This window comes from Anastrepha ludens, chromosome 4 (assembly GCF_028408465.1).
Source record: "Anastrepha ludens isolate Willacy chromosome 4, idAnaLude1.1, whole genome shotgun sequence".
NCBI lineage: Eukaryota > Metazoa > Arthropoda > Insecta > Diptera > Tephritidae > Anastrepha > Anastrepha ludens.
In genome coordinates this window covers 91496655-91515998 of record NC_071500.1, presented here as the reverse complement: position 1 = coordinate 91515998, position 19344 = coordinate 91496655, and the positions used below count along the sequence as shown (strand labels likewise).

The 19344-nt window shown below is 39.1% G+C and overlaps 1 protein-coding gene across 1 annotated transcript in view; it reads right to left on the bottom strand.

The window, feature by feature from the left end:
- The window catches only part of LOC128861909 (mucin-2-like), a 191263-nt gene that overhangs the window by 57520 nt on the left and 114399 nt on the right, over positions 1 to 19344 (bottom strand). The window contains exon 4 of the mRNA XM_054100287.1: positions 14940 to 18592. Within this exon, the coding sequence (XP_053956262.1) occupies positions 14940 to 18592 (3653 nt within the window). The remainder of the gene's footprint in view (positions 1 to 14939; positions 18593 to 19344) is intronic.

Below are 19344 nucleotides of genomic sequence, written 5' to 3'. Positions count from 1 at the left end.
CAGACTCTTCACACAACCCTAGTAAACCCAAGGAGACTACGAAAAGAGTCAAGTGCGTTAGCTGTGCTGCTTTAAGGTGGCATTTGAGAGACGCTTGATAACCGGGGTAAAAGTGTTTGGAAAAAATACTTAAAAAACTCATAAATTTCGCTTTGCAATTTCTGAAATGCTGCTTATTTTTTGCCACAAAAGCACTTCGTAGTGAATCAAGAATTTATTACATTAATTTAGATGCAATAGTAGGCCACCAGAATAGCGGAATGGGCTTGTGAGTGATTATCATACGGCAGTGCCCGCAGTTCGAACCACCGGGCAAGAAACACCAAATGATAGAAAAAAAAATTTTTTTTTTTTAATAGAGGTCGCACCTCGGCAGGCAATGGAAACCCTTCGACTGTATTTCTGTCATGAAAAATCTCCGCAGCCATTTGCCGTTCGAAGTCGGCTTAATACAGTAGGTCCCTTCATTTATAGAACAACATCAAATCGTCCTTTATGGAAGAGGTTTAAGAAGATTTTCGTTTAAATATAGGGTGTTTTTTAGAGGTTAGGTTTTCAAAATGAAATAAAACGTATATAATTTAATGTTATGGCCAAGAATTTAGCTTTATTATAAAGATAAGGGTTTGCCATTATGTTTTAAAAATGATACCCATTCGACCAAAAGTGAGCTTCATCGCTGAACAAAATTTTCTTCGATGCGTCGCGCGAACCGAACCATTATTTTCGTAATAAATTTGCACGATTTGCAAACGTTGTTCAGGTGTAAGTCTATTCATTATGAAATGGCAAACCAAACTGAGCATAAATCAAGTGACAGCTGTCAAAAAGACCATCTACGAAAAAAGTAGTGCCAACTTGAAAACCTAACCTCTAAAAAAAACACCCTATATATTTTTGGATGAGAGGAGAGTTTAAGGCGCCTTTCTGGTCTAGAAACGTGAAAATTGAAGGCGTTGAAAATTGAAGAAAAACAATCGGCATCAATTGAAAATTGTTTTTATTCACTAGATCAATTTTTTATTTACAAAAAAAAAAAAAATTTTTTTTCAATGACAATTATCAAAAAAATTGCTTCCCCTAACGTAACGCATGCCACTGGCGTAACTGATTGGGCTGCTCAGGTACGTCTGACAAACGAAAATTCGGTCGATTATTCATCAGGAGATATGTCCCTATGGTGGGTAGCAGATTTACCAAAAATTGTTTTCTGGATATTTTATCTGTTTATTGGAAAAACAAAAAAAAACAAGAATTTTTTTTTCACGTTCTCGCTCTTAAAAAAATTTGAAAAATTGATTATAAATTATAATTCTGCTACCTACGAGAGCCACAAGTCTACTCAATAACATATTAAATCTTCAAATCAATCGGTTCAGTACTTTTTGAGAAATTACCAACGCCAACTCGAAAAAAATAGTTTCGAGAAAAACTCGGTTAAATTTTCAAGTGCCTGGGTGTCGTACTCTAAATCGGTCGCGTTTTAAAGGACTTTAACGTCTAAACTACAACGAATTTCAATATAAAAACTTTGAAATATATTTTTGAAAGTACAAACTATCATAACATGAAAAAAAATGTTTTTTTCGAAATTCTAGACCAGAAAGGTGACTTAAAAAAAGCTTGAGTTTAAAAGTATGAAACTAAATGAAAATCACTATGAGAAATTTTTTGGAGATTTTATAACTCTGGTTTGTTGAAAAAAATATACTAATCCATTAACTGCTACGATGAACTTGAAATTGGCTTGATGCTGCACAATCACTCTGAGCCATTTATTTATTTGTCTAACTATTTATTTTTACGTGTTTTGGCAGGTTATTATCTGAAAAAACTTTAGGAAACTCACACAAATCGGTTTTCTCATACTCGAAAAAATGGAAGTCACATTTGCTATTTTCGTCGGATCTAATAGTTTCATTGCGAAGGAACTTAAAGTAAGGAAACAAATCGCAATGGGTTTCAATTTAAGTCTTAAAAAATACATTGTTGGAAATGAAGAAGCAGATAAAATCATGGAGCACTTTGCATCAATTATAATTTGCTCCTCTGATGATTTAAGTTCAGAAACTGATGCACAATGAATATTTCATCAATTTAATGGACTATGAATAAGTTCGTTTCGGTTTTACAACAGATGGCGTAACTTGATTATTATTCCATCGATCCACATTTCCAAACATTCATTGGAGAGCTACTGTCGTAAGGCACAAACGTCAGTATAAGTTTTTTATTTGAAGCGTAAACAACAATATTTTTACCACACTTGAAAATGTCGAATTTCGTGCCAAATAATGTGTTTTTGCGGGGAATTCTTCTTCATTATTTTAATATGAAGAAAAAAGCAGCCGAAAGTCATCGTATCTTGGTGGAAGTTTATGGTGAGCATGCTCTATCTGAGCGAACGTGCCAGAAGTGGTTTGCACGCTTTAAAAGTGGTGATTTTGGCTTGGAAGACGAAGAACGCGAGGGTGCGCCGCCAAAGTTCATGGATACCGAATTGGAGGAATTGCTCGATCAAGATCCGGCTCAAACGCAAGAAGAGGTTGCAAAAACTTTGGGAGTTGATCAATCAACCATTTCCAAACGTTTAAAAGCCATGGGAATGATCCGAAAGGTAGGCCATTGGGTGCCGTATGAATTGAAGCCAAGAGACGTTGAACGCCGTTTTATGGCATGCGAACAACTGCTTCAACGGCACAAAAGAAAGGGTTTTTTGCATCGAATTGTGACTGGCGATGAAAAGTGGGTCCATTACGACAATCCAAAACGTCGGGCAACGTATGGATACCCTGGCCATGCTTCAACATCGACGTCGGCGCAGAATATTCATGGCCTGAAGGTTCTGCTGTGTATCTGGTGGGACCAGCTGGGTGTTGTGTATTATGAGCTACTGAAACCGAATGAAACGATTACGGGGGATGTCTACCGACGACAATTGATGCGTTTGAGCCGAGCACTGCGAGAAAAACGGCCGCAATACGCCGATAGACACGACAAAGTTATTTTGCAACATGACAATGCTCGGCCACATGTTGCACAAGTGGTCAAAACATACTTAGAAACGCTCAAATGGGATGTCCTACCCCACCCGCCGTATAGTCCAGACCTTGCGCCATCCGATTACTATCTCTTCCGATCGATGCAACATGGCCTGGCTGACCAGCACTTCCGTAATTACGATGAAGTCAAAAAATGGATCGATTCGTGGATTGCGGCAAAACCGACCGAATTTTTCACAAAGGGAATCCGTGAATTGCCAGAAAGATGGGAAAAAGTAGTAGTAAGCGATGGACAATATTTTGAATATTAAATTTGTAACCATTTTACGTCAATAAAGTTTCAAATTTCGAAAAAAAACCGCACGAACTTATTCATAGTCCTATATATTTTCCTTTTATTTTCTGAATTTTAGGAAAATGATATTGTTTTCTGCAGACTGTTTATTCATATTTTTTAATATATAAGTAATTGCACAAGTCAACAAAAATTATGCCTTCTTTTACTACTGTGGGCAAAAAGTAGGGTGAATTTATTTGTCAAACTTCGCGGGATTAAAACTTCGCTCTAGTTATTTTTTTCATGAGTTTGCAGCACTGTTAGTAACATCTAGGCCAACTTTCATGCGAATGTCATTATCAGTAATATATTTACGCTTGTGTTTACCAAACGACCAAGAGTGCATTTTTCGATTTTTACAATGTCTGATTTGATTGAGCAGAGAAGTCCATCAAATTTTGTTTGCGGAATGAAATTTCGGCTGCGGAAACCTTTAGCATGCAGAAGGTATTTGGTGATTCGACAATGTCGTAGAAAAATGTTTATAAGTGGTACAAAGAGGGTCGAGAACGTGTTGATGACTTGGAGCGCTCCGGACGACCATCGATGTCAACAGATGACCAACACGTCAATAAAGTGAAGGAGTTAGTGCCCAAAAATCGTCGATTGACTGTTAAATACCTTACTGATATGATCGGAATATCAGTAGGATCTGTGAAAACCATTTTGAAAGACCATTTGGGCCTACGAAAAGTCAAATCTCGTTTGGTACCGAAAACTCTCAATTTCTTGGAAAAAAGTCGTCGCGTTGATGTGTGTGAAACAATGCTTTCAGACTATCAGGACAAGCTCAAATGCATCATTACGGGAGATGAGACTTGGATTTATGCTTACGACCCTGAAACAACCGACCTATTAAGCGAATATCGTGATAAAGGCGAGGCCAGACCGAAAAGAGCACGACAAAGTCGTTCAAAACTAAAGGTCATGATAAAGGTCATATGAATTCCTTTCACCTGGCCAAACTGTTAATAAGGAATATTATTTGAGCGTTATGCGTCGTTTACGTGAAGCAATTCGTCTAAAAACACCAGAATTATGGGCCAACAACTCTTGGTTTTTTCATCACGATAATGCACCGTCTCACACTGCACTCGTTCTACGTGACCATTTTGCCAAGAATTCCATACATATCGTTCCACCGTATTCGCCTGATCCAACCACCGTATTCGCCTGATTTGGCTCCGTGTGACTTCTGGCTATTCCCAAATCTCAAGAGACCACTCCGGGGAATGCATTTCGAGTCGATTGAGGAGATAAAAGCTGAATCGAAGAAGGTGCTGATGGCTATACCGGAAATGGACTATTTGGCATGTTTCGGGGATTGGAAAAATCGTTGGCATAAGTGTATTTCATCGAGAGGGGATTATTTTGAAGGGGATAAAATTGATTTACAAGAATAAATAAAGATTTTTCATTTTGCAACCAAATTAACCTTACTTTTTGCCCATAGTAGTACCTCCATATCAAAAAGTAAAAAAAAACAACAATTAGCAACTGGTATGTAAAAACCAAAAAGATACTATCTTTGAAATTAGCGTGATGTAATCCATTTGGAATTAAATTTTTAATAAATTCTAACTACTTTTTCTTTTTTTGTCCATTGTTTGTATGGAGTCGGAGCACTCTGCGCCGTGGGGAAAAAGGCGTCCAAGATCAAAATTCAATCACGAAATTTTGTCACTCCGTAAAAGTACAGGTATAATTTCAAACAAAAAATTAAAAGCTCTTTGAGCATAATTAAAAAAATGCAATATTTAAAAGTGTGAAAAAATTAGGCTACCCAATGATTCAAAAAGATATAAGCTTTCGAAAACATTGAAGACTGTTAACCGTTTACTGAATGAACTAATAAATAGTTGAAAAAAATTGTTTCACGGTGGAAATATATATATTTGGTTGCCCGGAAAGAAATTGCCGATTTTTTACAAGAAAGGAAATAAATTTTTATTAAAACTTAGAATGAACTTCAATCAATTATTCCATTTTGTTCGATAACCTTTTGCCACATTTCTGGCAAATTCATTATTCTGTGCTCATAGAACTTTTTTATTTGCCTTTATTTGCAAAAAACTGAACCAAGTGCGATTTTCCATTCTCGTCATTGCCCAAAGTTTTACCATTTAAGGAGTTCGGCAAAGACCGAAACAAATGTTAGTCTGACGGTGCAAGGTCAGGGCTGCATGGTGCATGCATCAAAAGTTCTCAGCCAAACTCTCTCAGTTTTTGGCGAGTGACCAAAAATGTATGCGGTCTAGCGTGGTCCTGTTGAAATATGACACTTTTATGATTGATCTATTCTGGTCGCTTCTCGTTGATGGCTGTATTCAATTTGTCCAATTGTTGGCAGTAGACATCGGAATTAATCGTTTGGTTCCTCTGAATCAGCTCAAAGTATGGCACATCCTTTCGGTCCCACGAATCTGCTTTCGGTGAATAATAGCCTTTGCTTGGACCATGATCGCTTTCGATTGACGTTTCTCAATAAGCAATCCATCTATTTTTCATCACCAGTGATAATCCGCTTCAAAAACGGATCGACTTCATTGCGTTTAAGATGCATATCACAAGCGTTGATTCGGTTTGTTAAATGAATTTCTTTCAATTCATGTGGTACCAAAATATCAAGCTGTTTTTCCAATCCAAGACTCTTTATGTGCTCATGAACGGTTTATTTTGGTATACTTAACTTCTCTCCAATCGCACGCAAAGTTACATGACGATCCAATTCGATTAAAGCCTTGATAACGTCTTCATCGACATCACTTGGCCGAACTGAACGTGGCTCATCTTTAAGTGAAAAATCTCCAGGACGGAATTTGATAAACCAATTTTGACACTGCCTTTCTTTTTAAGGCTTTATCAGCATACAAATCACGCAACTTTTTAGCAACCTTCTCTGTGCTTTTTCCTTTATGGAAATAATAAAGTAAAATATGACGGAAATGCTCTTTTGTGGGCTCCATATTAAAATTGACGCCAAACAAACAAATATAATCCAGCACACTTTTTTTCTAAAGCAAGCTAAAAGTGCCAGCTAATAACTGTCAAAAGGCTATTATATTCCGGACAACCCAATACATATTTAATTATCATTAAGACATATTCAAAGGAGAATAATGCAACAGTTTTTTATTATTATTATTATTTTTTTTTTTTTTTTTTTGGTGTGGAACGATATGTAAAAACCAGTTATAAAGTATAGAAAACAGTTGATTCAAATAATTATTAGATTGAATTATTTTATAGAACTTAGTTTAGAAATAAATTCAATCGAAACTGCAGTGCCATATATAGGCTCACATGCGGTAAAGGGTTAAGAAATGGGTCTTGATGCGCTGTTGTTAAGAGTAGAGAACGCCATAGATATTAAGGTTGAATTGCTTTCCACTATTTCCATTTCTTTATTCAGTCAGCTGCTATCAATTTTGCACAGATGGTTACATTGTAGCAATACTAGGGGGCCGATATCTTAATTATTCTTTCTTCCAAATATAGATCACACTTTAGTTACATATCCACCGTTATGCTAGAGTTTTGAGCTCTATTAGAAGCCTTCATTAGACAAGGTCAGTCTTTCTTCTAAATTCCAGTGCATTTTTTAACAATTTAGCTATAATAAACCAGCCTAAAATCTGGCTTCATCATTTTCTGCCATACAAATTTGCATGTCCACATGCAATGCATTTAAATGGGGGGAAAAAATCTCGTAAGAATTATTTGCATATCTCAACAAGCAACAAGCCACCAATGCCATGGCTAAGCGCTCATCTTATAAGAGCATAAACGTGTAGCAAATAATAGCACAAAATAAAGAAGTCAAGAAAAAATCAGCAATCATTCCATTCTACAATAAAATTGAGATCTCCGCATGGCATGCAACATTGTTGGTATATGTACGTTGTTGCATACTTTCGCAGCAAAGGAGGAAAAATCAATAACCTCGCATCATTGCCGAGAGTTATAAATGCCCTAAAAGCCATAAATTTTCAGGTCAGCCAGTCGGCGATGATACGCTGTGATTTACATATTCATGCATAGGTACATACATTCATACATATATGTACATCGAACTACACATATATTGAGAGCACCATGTGGCATCGGAGCTGTAACTGATGGCATGTGCCACACGAATATTTTGTAGTAGCAGCAGCAGCAGAAGTTATTGCGTGCAATTTTCGCATTCTACCAACTGCTTTTATGCCGATTGATTTTTGCTGGCGCATATATTACTTTGCAATTTTTCTGGTTTTTAATTTAAAAGCTATTTTATTTTTTTTCTTGTTCTCTTATTTTCAATTCATTTCCATGCGGTAAAGTGCAGTTGCATGTTCGGAACAACAATACGCAACTAAATACTGCCGTGCATCAATTGGTTTCAATGTATTTATGGCCTGCTACTAGCGGCCAGCAGCAGTCAGCAAACCAATGGATTCTGTGCTCTGCCACAAACATGCATACATACATACATACATACATACGCTGCTGTTGCCTACTGTTCTTTTTTAATTAAAACACTAACAGTACACAAATTAAAATTTGCAAACGAGCTCTGCTGGTTGGCCACAAATGCAAATAAAGAGATGCATGCACACGTACATGCATGTATAGGGATGGCAGTCCCGAAATTTTTTAAGTGCAAACAATCCCGAGGTTTTCGGATAAAGAGATATACATGCATGCATATGTAGTGCTGTTAGTCCCGAACTTTTTATATCCGATATTTTCGGGTTTTGTAATTCATTGAACGGGGAAATAGAAAAATCTCCTTTTGCGGTAAAAAAAAGAGAAATTGACATTTTTAACTCCCAACAATCCCGAGATTTTCGAGATTTGTATTTTCTTGAAAATGGAAACAGAAGAATCCCCTTTTGCGTTAAAAACAAACACTTCTGACTTCGACTTTTTTCAAGTACCAACAATCCCGATATTTTCGGGATTTGTAATTTCTTGAAAATGGAAATAGAAGAATTCCCTTTTGCGGTAAAAACAAACACTTCTGACTTCGACTTTTTTTAAGTACCAACAATCCCGATATTTTCGGGATTTACAATTTCTTGAAAATGGAAATAGAAGAATTCCCTTTTGCGGTAAAAAAATAAGTTTTGACTTTGACTTTTTTAACTCCCAACAGTCCCGACATTTTCGTGATTTGTAATTTCTTGAAAATATTTAGAAACAGACAAATCTCCTGTATACTCGTACTAACAGCAACATTGACTTTGACTTTTTTAAATCCGAACAATCCCAAGATTTTTGGGATTTATAATTTCATAGGAAGCATATAAAACGGAAACAGAAGGGACCCTTTCTGTGGTAAAAAAACGCAACATGGACTTAAACTCTTTAGCAAATGCCGATTTCCTAGAAAGTTTTTGTTTTTGTGATATTTTTAATATAAAAAGCAATGCATACTAGATCGCTAGGTACCTAAGGTATAACCAGCTGTGTAAGTAGTTCGATACTCGCTCGAAATTCGCCCATTGCTCAACTGCTCAAATGTTTATTCGAAACTTTCGAGCATTGGAACTACATCAGCAGCTAAACAAAAGGTGTCAATCTTCTTTGTAGGCATTCGGCTGCCGTATCCCAAAGGGTTGGTGCGTGACTACCAATTGAAGAGTGCATACCAATTGGGATGCGTAGGCTCGAGTCTCCGTGCATGAATCAGCAAAATTAAAGAAACAGTTTTTCCTAATAGCGGTCGCACCTCGGCAGGCAATGACAAACCTCAGAGTGTATTTCTGCCATGAAAAAGGTCTTCATAAAACCCATTTGACGTTCGGAATCGGCTTAAAATTGTGGGTCTCTTAATTTGTGAAACAACATCAAGACGCACACCACAAATAGGAGGAGGAGCTCGGCCAAACACCTAACTGAAGTGTACGCGCCAATTATTTATTTATTTTTTATTTGTCAGTATTTCTTTAGTTTTCCAACGCCGTTAGAACTGTGTATAAATAATTTGTAGAAATTAAAAAAAGTTTGGTTAAAATAATCCCAGCATTCATTGTTCCCATTTCGAAAACCAAGGCGAATTTATTACAGGAATTGGAAAATCAGCTGATCTATTTTCTTTCTTTGTCCATGTGGTTGTCTTCCCAGAATGAAATAAGCCGAATTCATTGTTTATTTTCTACTTTGCCAATACTTTGCTTTGACAATCAAACATACAAAACATTGTTGTTGGTGCCACCACCTTTAATGGATGCACCTTATCGAAAACGCGCGATATGTGCAAGGCGAATCTATTAACGTTGGTAGCAGTAGGTCAACCGATTTGTTTTGGTTTTTGTGGGTACTTTTAAAACAAATTTCTTCATTTATTTTCAGTTTTATGATAGGAGGGCTTCTCAAGCAATATTGATGCATTTTTTTTAGAATTAACTAATTGCAAAATAATGAAGATCTAAATCTTGGGACTAGTCCCGGTATTTCGGGATAGCATTAAGTTGTTAAAAATCTAAACACTTGACATCTCTAACGCACACAAACACTCAGCGCTCAAAGTGGTTAAATACATAGCCGTAGATATTCATTTAGCCGATCAGCTTCAGCTTTGGCACGCAATGATGCATTTTTGCATTTTCCATCAATGAATTGACTACGTGAACAAACACGCCTGCATGCATACATGCACACATCCACACACACACACATCGGTGCATGCATCTGTTTAAGCAAACTACCGCCACAGCAAAGCATTAAGGCCTACTCGTACGTGTGTGTCTGTGTGTGTTGATGGTTTTGCGTTCATTTACAGTTTTAATTAAATGTGACCGACACGAGTTACCCAAAATTAAATGCAAACACCACGCGAGGCAATGCAAATGAAGACGTTGAACGAGGGAGTTGCATTATAAGAAATAAAAATTAAATTCGAAAGAGAGCAAAAACGGCGATAAAAGCTTTTGCTACGCAACAAAAGAAGTGTCTTCCAAAATAATTTTAATTAACCAAGTAACTTATTGTGAATCATTCTTTTAAAGGATTTCTTCTTTTTCTAAAGAAAAAAATAATTTTTTTCCCAGTCCCCATTGGCAGGTGTTCCTACTCACGTCTCAGCCAACTTGAGGCGCAAATCACGCTTTACGAGAAATGGAACTTATCGGCTGCGCCAATGATATCACCATTGCATATAGCGGTAAGTTGCGGCAAACATTTTGATAATTGAAGAGCACGAAATGAAAAGGACCCTTCAGGGCGTGCAAAGGCAGACTACACATTGCGACTTGAAAAGACATGAGTCAAGCCCAGACATTACTCCGAAATTAAATAGCTACCAAGCACTAAGGCAATATTGACATTCTATCATACTTAAGGTCTAGAGGAAGGCTGTACAGGAAAGGGATGGACAGGAAAGACGTTGGTTTCCCGCAAACTAACCAGATTTTTTAAAGAATATTAGCAATTTGACGAGCGAAAGTAAAAGGGGGCGCATCTATTCTATTTTTATATTTTCTTTTATTTTACAAAGATTTTTTTGCAGTTTGGCAAAGGGTAAGTATTCATTCGGTAAAACCTTTTCTGCTCTATAAAACTATGTTAATTGTATTTTTGAGTTATTTAATATTTTTATTACTTTTGAGGCTTAGAAATGGAATACCCAGGAAGCAAAAATCAACATTTTCGACACCAACTCATCTTTGCTTTTAATCGGGGTCAAAAAGCTGCCGAAGCAGACCAGGTCATTCGCGACGTGTATGGAGAAGGTGCTATAGGTGAGCCTACAGCACGAAAATGGTTTGCAAAGTTCAAAAATAGCGACTTTCACGTCAATGACAGAAGATCTCAAATAATTTTTGCAGGAGAACCGCCAGTCGTGAATTGGCGGAAAAAATGAGCTGCGATCATGAAACGATTCTCAACAACCTTCATTCAATGGGATTTACCGAAAAATTGGGAGCCTTGGTGCCTGGGTGCCTCACAAGCTCAACAAAAAAAACGAAAGAAAGTCGCCTTCAATTTGCTTCTCAGCATCTAGCCAGCCATCGGGCAACACGCGGTCATAAGGAGCGCTTTTTCAACAGAATCGTCACAGGAGATAAGAACTGGTACCTATACATCAATACGAAGCAAAGAAAGGAGTGAGTGGCTCCAGGAGATACACCAAAGCCGAGAGTGTTTGGTGGGACCGGGAAGGCATGGCTGAAATGCTCGAAAAGAATAACAGGGTCAGCAAGGAGCTCTACATTTTCCAGCTACACCGCTTGAATGAGGTTACTCGACTGCAAAACCTGATCGACATGGTCAAACCATACTCCTTTAAGACAACGTCGTGCCCCTTGTTGCACCAGTCGTCAAAGCAGCACTCCAAGCGCTCGAATGACAGGTTCTTCAGCATCCGCCGAATTCTCCGGACCTTGCATCGACCGATTACCATCTTTTCGGCTCCCTGTCAAACAATATGAAGGGCGTTACCTTCGAAAACAAAGATGCCCTTAGAAACTGGCTCAACAACTTCTTTGACATCAGACCAAGCGAGTTTTGGCGGAACGGCATCAACAAATTGGTCGAGAGGTGGGAAGAGGTTGTAAACAGCAAAAACGAATGTATAAATGATTAACTTTTTGATATAAATATTGTTTTTTGTTTAAATAAAAGTCTTCGGTAAAAACACTATGAACTTATTCCCCAACCTAATATATATATATAATTGGCGCTTAACCATTTTTTTGTTGTTCGGCCGAATTTCTCTTTCTATTTGAGGCGTGTTTCTTGATGTTGTTCCACAAATAGAGCGACCTACAGTTCAAACGACTCCGAAGGACCAATATTTTTTATGAGGAGCTTTTTCATGGCAGAAATGCACTCGGAGGTTGGACATTGCCTGCCGATGGGCGACCGCTATCAGGTAGTCACTCACCAACACATTCGGATACGGCGGCCGCCTCAGTACCTTACATAATATCTGACGGTTGTTTTTGAAATATGCCAACGCCAGCACGGCGGTAGTGTTTTCTCGGCTTGAGCCTATATTTTCGTTTACCCAATCACTGCAGCATCTTCCAGGCTATAGTTTCAGCAATCATTAATTTCTTATGATTTTTTATTATATCACGTTTTTTAATCTGATTTATCTGATATCTGATTAATGCTTGTTTTATTTCCAATTAGCAGAAGAAAGGGATTGGGATTAAGCAGAAGGAGAGTTTGAGTTAGCTTCCAGATTTAATACTCGCTTACATTTTTTGGATGCGCAGGCTATGGAGCCGAAACTCTAAGAAATGGTGTGGGCCACACTGTTATTAGAGCTTTGAACTCCTTTAGGTTCGATACAAAGCATTGTTGGGATTGTATAGACCTTGCCGGAAACTTTGTAAATGTTGTTGCGGTGTAGAAGAGCGAGCATTCATACAGCACCTTCTTCTTGGCGCCTGCACTATGCTTCGTACCAAGGAAACCTATCGACATATGTAGGTATGTACACCGTGGCCAAAAAAACAAGGGCATCAGCATTTTGACCTCATTGGGACAAGTTTTAATTTTATTATTATTTTTCATTATTTTTGAACAAAAGAATAGCTCATTGCCTACTAAAAAACATATAAATTAAATTTAGAATTTCTATGCAAAAATTAGAAAAATTCAGATAAATTTTAATTACAATTTTGAGAAACAAATTTTTGGTATGCAGCTTAATAGCTTATTAAATTTAGTACAATCAAATGTACATTCCAAGCTGTTCCAAAATTGCGTTAATTTTTTATAATTTTTATATGCACGAGCTTTTTTTTATGGATTGCGCAACTCTGTCAAGGAAAAATTTATAAAAAATCTGCGAAAATTTTCACCAACTTCAAACTTGCACTTTATTGTACTAAAATTTAGTAAGCTATAAAACTGCCGCAAATTAATAGCCGTGGCATTTATGAATTTGTTCAAATTTTTGCTCAAAGCTTAAACCTTCGATTTATTTGGTTTTTGTTAGCCTGTGAGCCATGCTTTGAAAATAAAAATAATGAACATTCAAACTCCAATACAAAATTAGTGAAAACTATTCAAAATGCTAATCTGTTATCAATTGTTGTGGGCTGCACATTCACCATTCCAACTTTTTCTTATCCCAACACAGTTTGGAAAACCAGCCTTGTAAAAGGTTAAGTCTAAACTAAACAAGACGGGCCTCATAAAAATGTTTTTGAAGGCGCCATCTTTTTATTGCGTTAGTGCGTTGGGAGTTACAGCCCTAGCTGACTTCCAGTGAAAGTTTGGTGACATTCGGTTCAGTGGAGGCGAAGTTATTGCGTCTAAAGTGCCAATATGTTTGTGTCATCGATACAAAAATGAGTTTCGAACAAAGAGCTAATATGAAATTTTGTTTTAAAATCGGTAAAACGTTTACCGAAATATTTGAATTGATGGAAAAAGTTCATGGCGATGATTGTCTATCTCGCGCCAGAGTTCATGAGTGGTTTCACGTTTTAGAGATGGTTGTGAGAACACAAATGACAGTGAAAAAACGAGCCGCCCAAAATCAGTAATCCCCGAAAACTCCGTCGAAAGTGTTTGTAAATTTATCAAAAATGAACTGAAATCATCGTTGAAATTCATGGAATCGGAGTTGAATATCTCTAACACATCGACTTAACGTAGTTTAACTGATCATTTGGGCTCACGAAAGGTCTGTGCACGTTTCATTCCGCACAAGTTAACTGAGGGCCAAAAATTGCTCACGATTCAACATTCAAAAGATCTCATTAAAGAGGCGAGAAAAGACGAGAACTTTTTTTACAACATTGTAACTGGTGATGAAACGTGGTGTTTCCAACATGAACCTGAAACTAAGCGTCTAAGTGCCGATTGGAAGGCCCCAGACGAGCCACCACCAAAAAAATCGCGTTTGGAGAAATCAAAAATCAAGTCGATGCTCATTTGTTTTTACGATTCCAAGTGAATTGTCCACAAGGAGTTCGTGCCAACGGGCCAAACCGTCAATGCAATTTTCTATCTTAGCATTTTGAAGCGTTTATTGCATCGCATTCGTCGAATTCGCCCTGACAACCCCGAAGGAGAAAGCTGGCGCTTATTGCTTGATAATGCACCATCTCATCGATCCACTCTTGTGACTGATTTTTTGACTAGAAATCGCATTTGAACCATCAATCACTCACCGTATTCGCTGATATGCCTTTCAGTGACTTCTACCCATTCGGAAAATTTGCTTTTGGCCATGAAAGAAAGACGTTTTGCGTCCGTAGAGGTCATCCAAAAAACTGGCACCAACATCCTAAAGGACATTCCGGATTCCGGTCAATGACCTGAAACACTCTTTCGGAAAGTTTTTAGATCGCCCTAAACAGTGCAACGGGGTCAGAGAGAACTATTTTGAATAAACTCGAAGTTACCAGAACACAGCTCCTGTTGTTTCTATTTTAGCTCAGTCTTATTTATATATATCAACCCAGGCCGATAGTCTTAGTAGCTAGTGCCTCTTTTTTGTAATATAGTTATTTATAATTATATTTCATTATTTATAAATAAATAAATAAATATATCAACTACTTAATGCGGAAAATCATTAAATCTCTTGCTGCATAGTTTTCCTATTTCAAGTAAAATACGTGTGCATGACTCATATGTCAAAATAGACTTACCTTCTTCACTTGCATCCGTCGACACGCCGCGGCCCAATTCATCCTCCGATGGCGATTCCACAATGCCACCTACTTCAATGACACTTTGCACCGAATCGGCCGAAGATGATGTTGACACAAATGTCGTAGACGCAGTTGTTGGTGTTGTTTTTGTCGTTTGCATGCCATCGCCATCGCCAACGCGGTCTGATTTTCTCAATTTCTCCGTTGGTGTTAACGTATTTTGTGGCTCATTTGGCAAGTTAATGGTCTCCAAATGCAATTCAGCAGCAATCGCACCGCTGCTATTGCCACCGCTCACCACATTCGCGACAACTTGTTTCGGTGAGCTGACCGGCGCCATTTCCGTTGGCAAATCTTCGCTGGCAAAGGTAATAATTGCTGTTTGCTTGTTGTTTGCATCGTCAAATTGCTGTTGTTCTACGCCGACAATAATACGCTCTAATGTTTGTTGTTGTCGTTGTTGTTGCGCATCGACTACTGGCGGTGGTTGTGCTGATTTGGTAGTTTGTTGATTTTGTGCGTTGTTTTGTTGGAATTTCGGTGTGTTAATTGGGATACCTAATTTAGACGTTTGCAGCTTGTTTGCACTCGTTGTGTGGTCGCCAACGCTGGCGGTGGCCAGTTCGATGGAGCCACGTTTCTTAGCAGTTGGTGTGTGTGTGGGTGTGGGTGCGCTTGTCAGTGATGCAGTCGTGAGCTCCTTTTTGGCCGTGCCCTCTGCTGCTATGTGCTCACGTTTCTGTGGGATGGGCGGTGGCGTTGATTTTGACGCCTGCATTGTGATTTTCCCGGCCGCTTCAGCTTCGTTGACATTAGTTGATGCTGGCAGCTTTTGTTTAATCTTGATCTCAACGGTTTCGAATTGACGTATGCGCTGAGGTAATTCGACTTCAGCCTCAATCGGTTTTCTAATCTCTTCGATTTCTATAACTTTACTTAATACAGGCGGCACCAAAGTGTCATTGAGTTCGGCGTCTACCAAATCAGGTTTGGGTTGCTCAATAATATTCTTATGCAACACGTAAATTGGCTCGTTATCGAGCAAGTCTGGTGATATGCTTGTGGGCAGGGTTGGTTTTGGTGGCTCAACGACTTTTATCTCCACACCACTAACCAATTTCTTGCCTTCTGGCTGCACAAACCGACGTTCAGCCTCCAAGAACCCCATAGTAAGCTTCGTAGCATCTAATTTGTTAAGACTTGAGCTAGGCTGCATTACTTTTTCAGGAACTAAATTTTGTGTCACGCCTACGACATCTTTCTCCTCAGTCAGGGAAAACATTTCACGTGCTAGTTCACCTGTTTCTTTTGGTGTTAGCTGTGTGTTTTTATTTTGTTTAGTTGACGGCTCGACCTTGTTCTCTAACACTGAATTTTCCTCAACGCTCACATTTTTTTCTTCGGTCTTTTTTTCACACTCTGCTTGATCTTTTACTTCTATTACCATAGGCGTGACGTCATCTTCAGACTTCCTTTGCTTGTCGTCGCCAAAATCAAAGCCCTCCTCTACGGACAATTCGTATTGAAACAACTTTTCGGCTTCTTTCTTTACCTTTTGATAGCTTTCAATCAACTTTTGTGCCTCCAACTCCAAACGCCGCTCCTCATCAGATTTCTTAAGTAATTTAGCGCCCTTCTTCGGCGTCTCTATCGTAGTTTCGCTGCGGCGCGTCACCTGTTTCTCACCATCCTTAGTCAAAGTCAACGTTTCACTCAGCTCACGCAGCAACGTCGGCTTCTTGTCACTATCCACAGTGGCAGCGGCATCATTACCGCCCAAAATCTGTTCCACATCCTCATATGAATCCTGCACTTGATGCTCACACTCCGTATACTCCACACCGCCCGACTCGTTGCGTTGCAATTGTTTACCACTCTCCGATAAATTCAAAATACCCCTTTCAATACTTTGCATATCTTGTGGATTCTCGGCTAATTCCGATATACGCGTCTCCGCAGTCGCGGTGACCGTCATCGGTTCTAAGTTGTCGGCTGCAACACCTTCAGCATCGACTTGAATACCGAGCTGATCCAATTCGTCACCATGGCTGTGTACCTTCTTTAATTTGGCGCGTTCGTTATGCGATTCAGTGCTCGTCTGCACCTTCTCCTCGCCGGTTGCGTCACGTGTACGTATTTCGGTATATGCATTCTGGTTGCTCTCGAAATGCCTTTCCTCGAAGACGGTTATGCGTGGTGAGCCGGCGCTGCTGATACGTTCCGCATATGGTTGTAGCGTAAAGGCGACGGGCTTACTGAAATTATCCATCAAGTTCGTGTTGAATGGAGCAGTTGGATTGGGGGTGGTGGTGGTAGTGCTGCTGCTGCTGCTGTTGTTGTTGTTGGTTTTTGTGGTAGTAATTGTGTTGATCTTACCGCCACTCTCAAGCGCTTTGCGCAACTCTTCTGGCAAACCGTCCAGCGTATCAAAGGTGGTATTCTCGAAACGCTGCGTAGAAGATGTGCTAGACTTGATTACCTGCTTTTTGGTGGTAGTTGTGGTCTTGGTGTGGGCCAGCTTCTGCGTTGTCTCTTCACTCGACTTTTGCTCCACCTTCTCTTCCACCTTTTCCTGTACCGTTTGTTCGGTGTGCGAATCACTAAGCTGGCTAGCGCTGCTGTTGCTTGTTGTGGTAATCTCTGCGTTTGCGTTTTCTGATTCATTGACGGTATGTGTATCTTGAGTCTCTACTTTGCTTGTTTGCTGCATTGTTTTTATAGTTGCCGCTTCAACGAGTTTTGTTGCCTCCGCTTTTGTGTTGATGGTGGTGGGCTCTACTAATTCCTCTGGATTTGGCTCTTGACCCACTTGATGCCGCTCAAATGGTGCCGCCGTATTGATCGACACCTGATTAGCCGTTATCGCCATTTCATTTTTGTCACCATTATGTGCCCCATTAGCCTTGGCATTTGGCATATCAACACGCTCTGTCCCCTCCAATTCCTCTGCTGCTTTACAATCACTTGGCTGGGAATTAACTTCTGACATTACATTGGTCGCAGTGTTGGTTATCTTATCACTTGATTTCACCTGACTTACTGCCGTTTTATTCATTTCACTTGCATTCTCTTTCACTGTCATATTTTCATTATCAATTTCTTTTGCCGCAATCGGTGTGCTCTCCACGGCTACCTTATCATCGCTCGTTGCTTGTGCAGTATTTGCAGCTTGGGTAACCTCCATTGTGGGCACTGTAGGCGGCATTACGGGCACGCCAATGAATTGGGATTTCCTCGCTTTGCTTGTTGTGGATGGCGAATGAGTGGTAGTGGCGCTCAAATTTGCAGAGTTCAAAGACGTTTTCTTGTCTATTTGGGCGCTTGGACTTGTCGACTCGGTGATGCCGATCTGTTCCGCCTTTGTGCCTTTCACTTTCTTTGTGGCTGTTTCTGACTTTGTATCATCGGCTTCACTTTGCTCTACTGACTTACCAGTCCCTTGTGACTCCTTTACTTCTTCTGTTGCCGGTTTTGTACCTTTCGCAATTTTCACATCGACCGCTTCCTTTGTCTCGTTCAACGCATTTAAAACTATTTTCCCTTCACTTTCAGCTTCTCGGTTGTGTTCAGTGATCTGCTCTGCTTCAGCGTTCTTTGTGCACTGTTTAGGCTGTGGTTGTTGACTCAAATCATCCACAATTACGATCGGTCTGGAAAAAGAAGAGAATTGTGTCAACAACATCAGCTCGTCAAACCGTTTACGAGTTTTTAATTATTTTCAAATACATATTTTCCTCAAAACAAAAAAGAAAAAATAAAAAAAATAAAACAGTGAACTCGTTGTCAAGCAAACAGTGTATTTTGTTAGTAATTATACAACAAAAAATTTTTTTTTTAATTATCGCCAACGGCATTAACTGATACGAAATTGACAAGTTCTTTAGCGTTTTGACTATTTCTTCTTTTTTCTCGAATGCCACAACAGCCGCTACATTATGCGGAAATTACTCGCACAGTTCCCCGATTTGAATATTCACAAATAATATAGCTTTGCATTCTCCGAACTTCTTCTTGTTTTCAAGTTTACCTCTATTCTCTGATTTACTACTCAAGTATCTTTTCTACCGTTTGCCACCTTAACTGTGCCAAATTAAAACTTGTACTAATTACTTTTGCCTACAATGCAGAGCGTGAAGGCAGCAAGTCGGCGCAAAGTGAGCCGCTGGGTCTTCACATACGCTGCTGCCCCCTGACGCTACGCCTACCCTGCTAACCATACCTACTAACTACATATCTACATACCCTCTACTCAACTCTGAAACTTCTCCAAGCAACTGCTTTTTCCATTGCCTACTGGCGCTTATCATTATTACTGGTTCTGTTTCGACCATCAACTACATACTGACTCTAACACAACTCTTACTCCAACCCTCAACCCTCCGCCCACAGGTTTCTCTGTTCT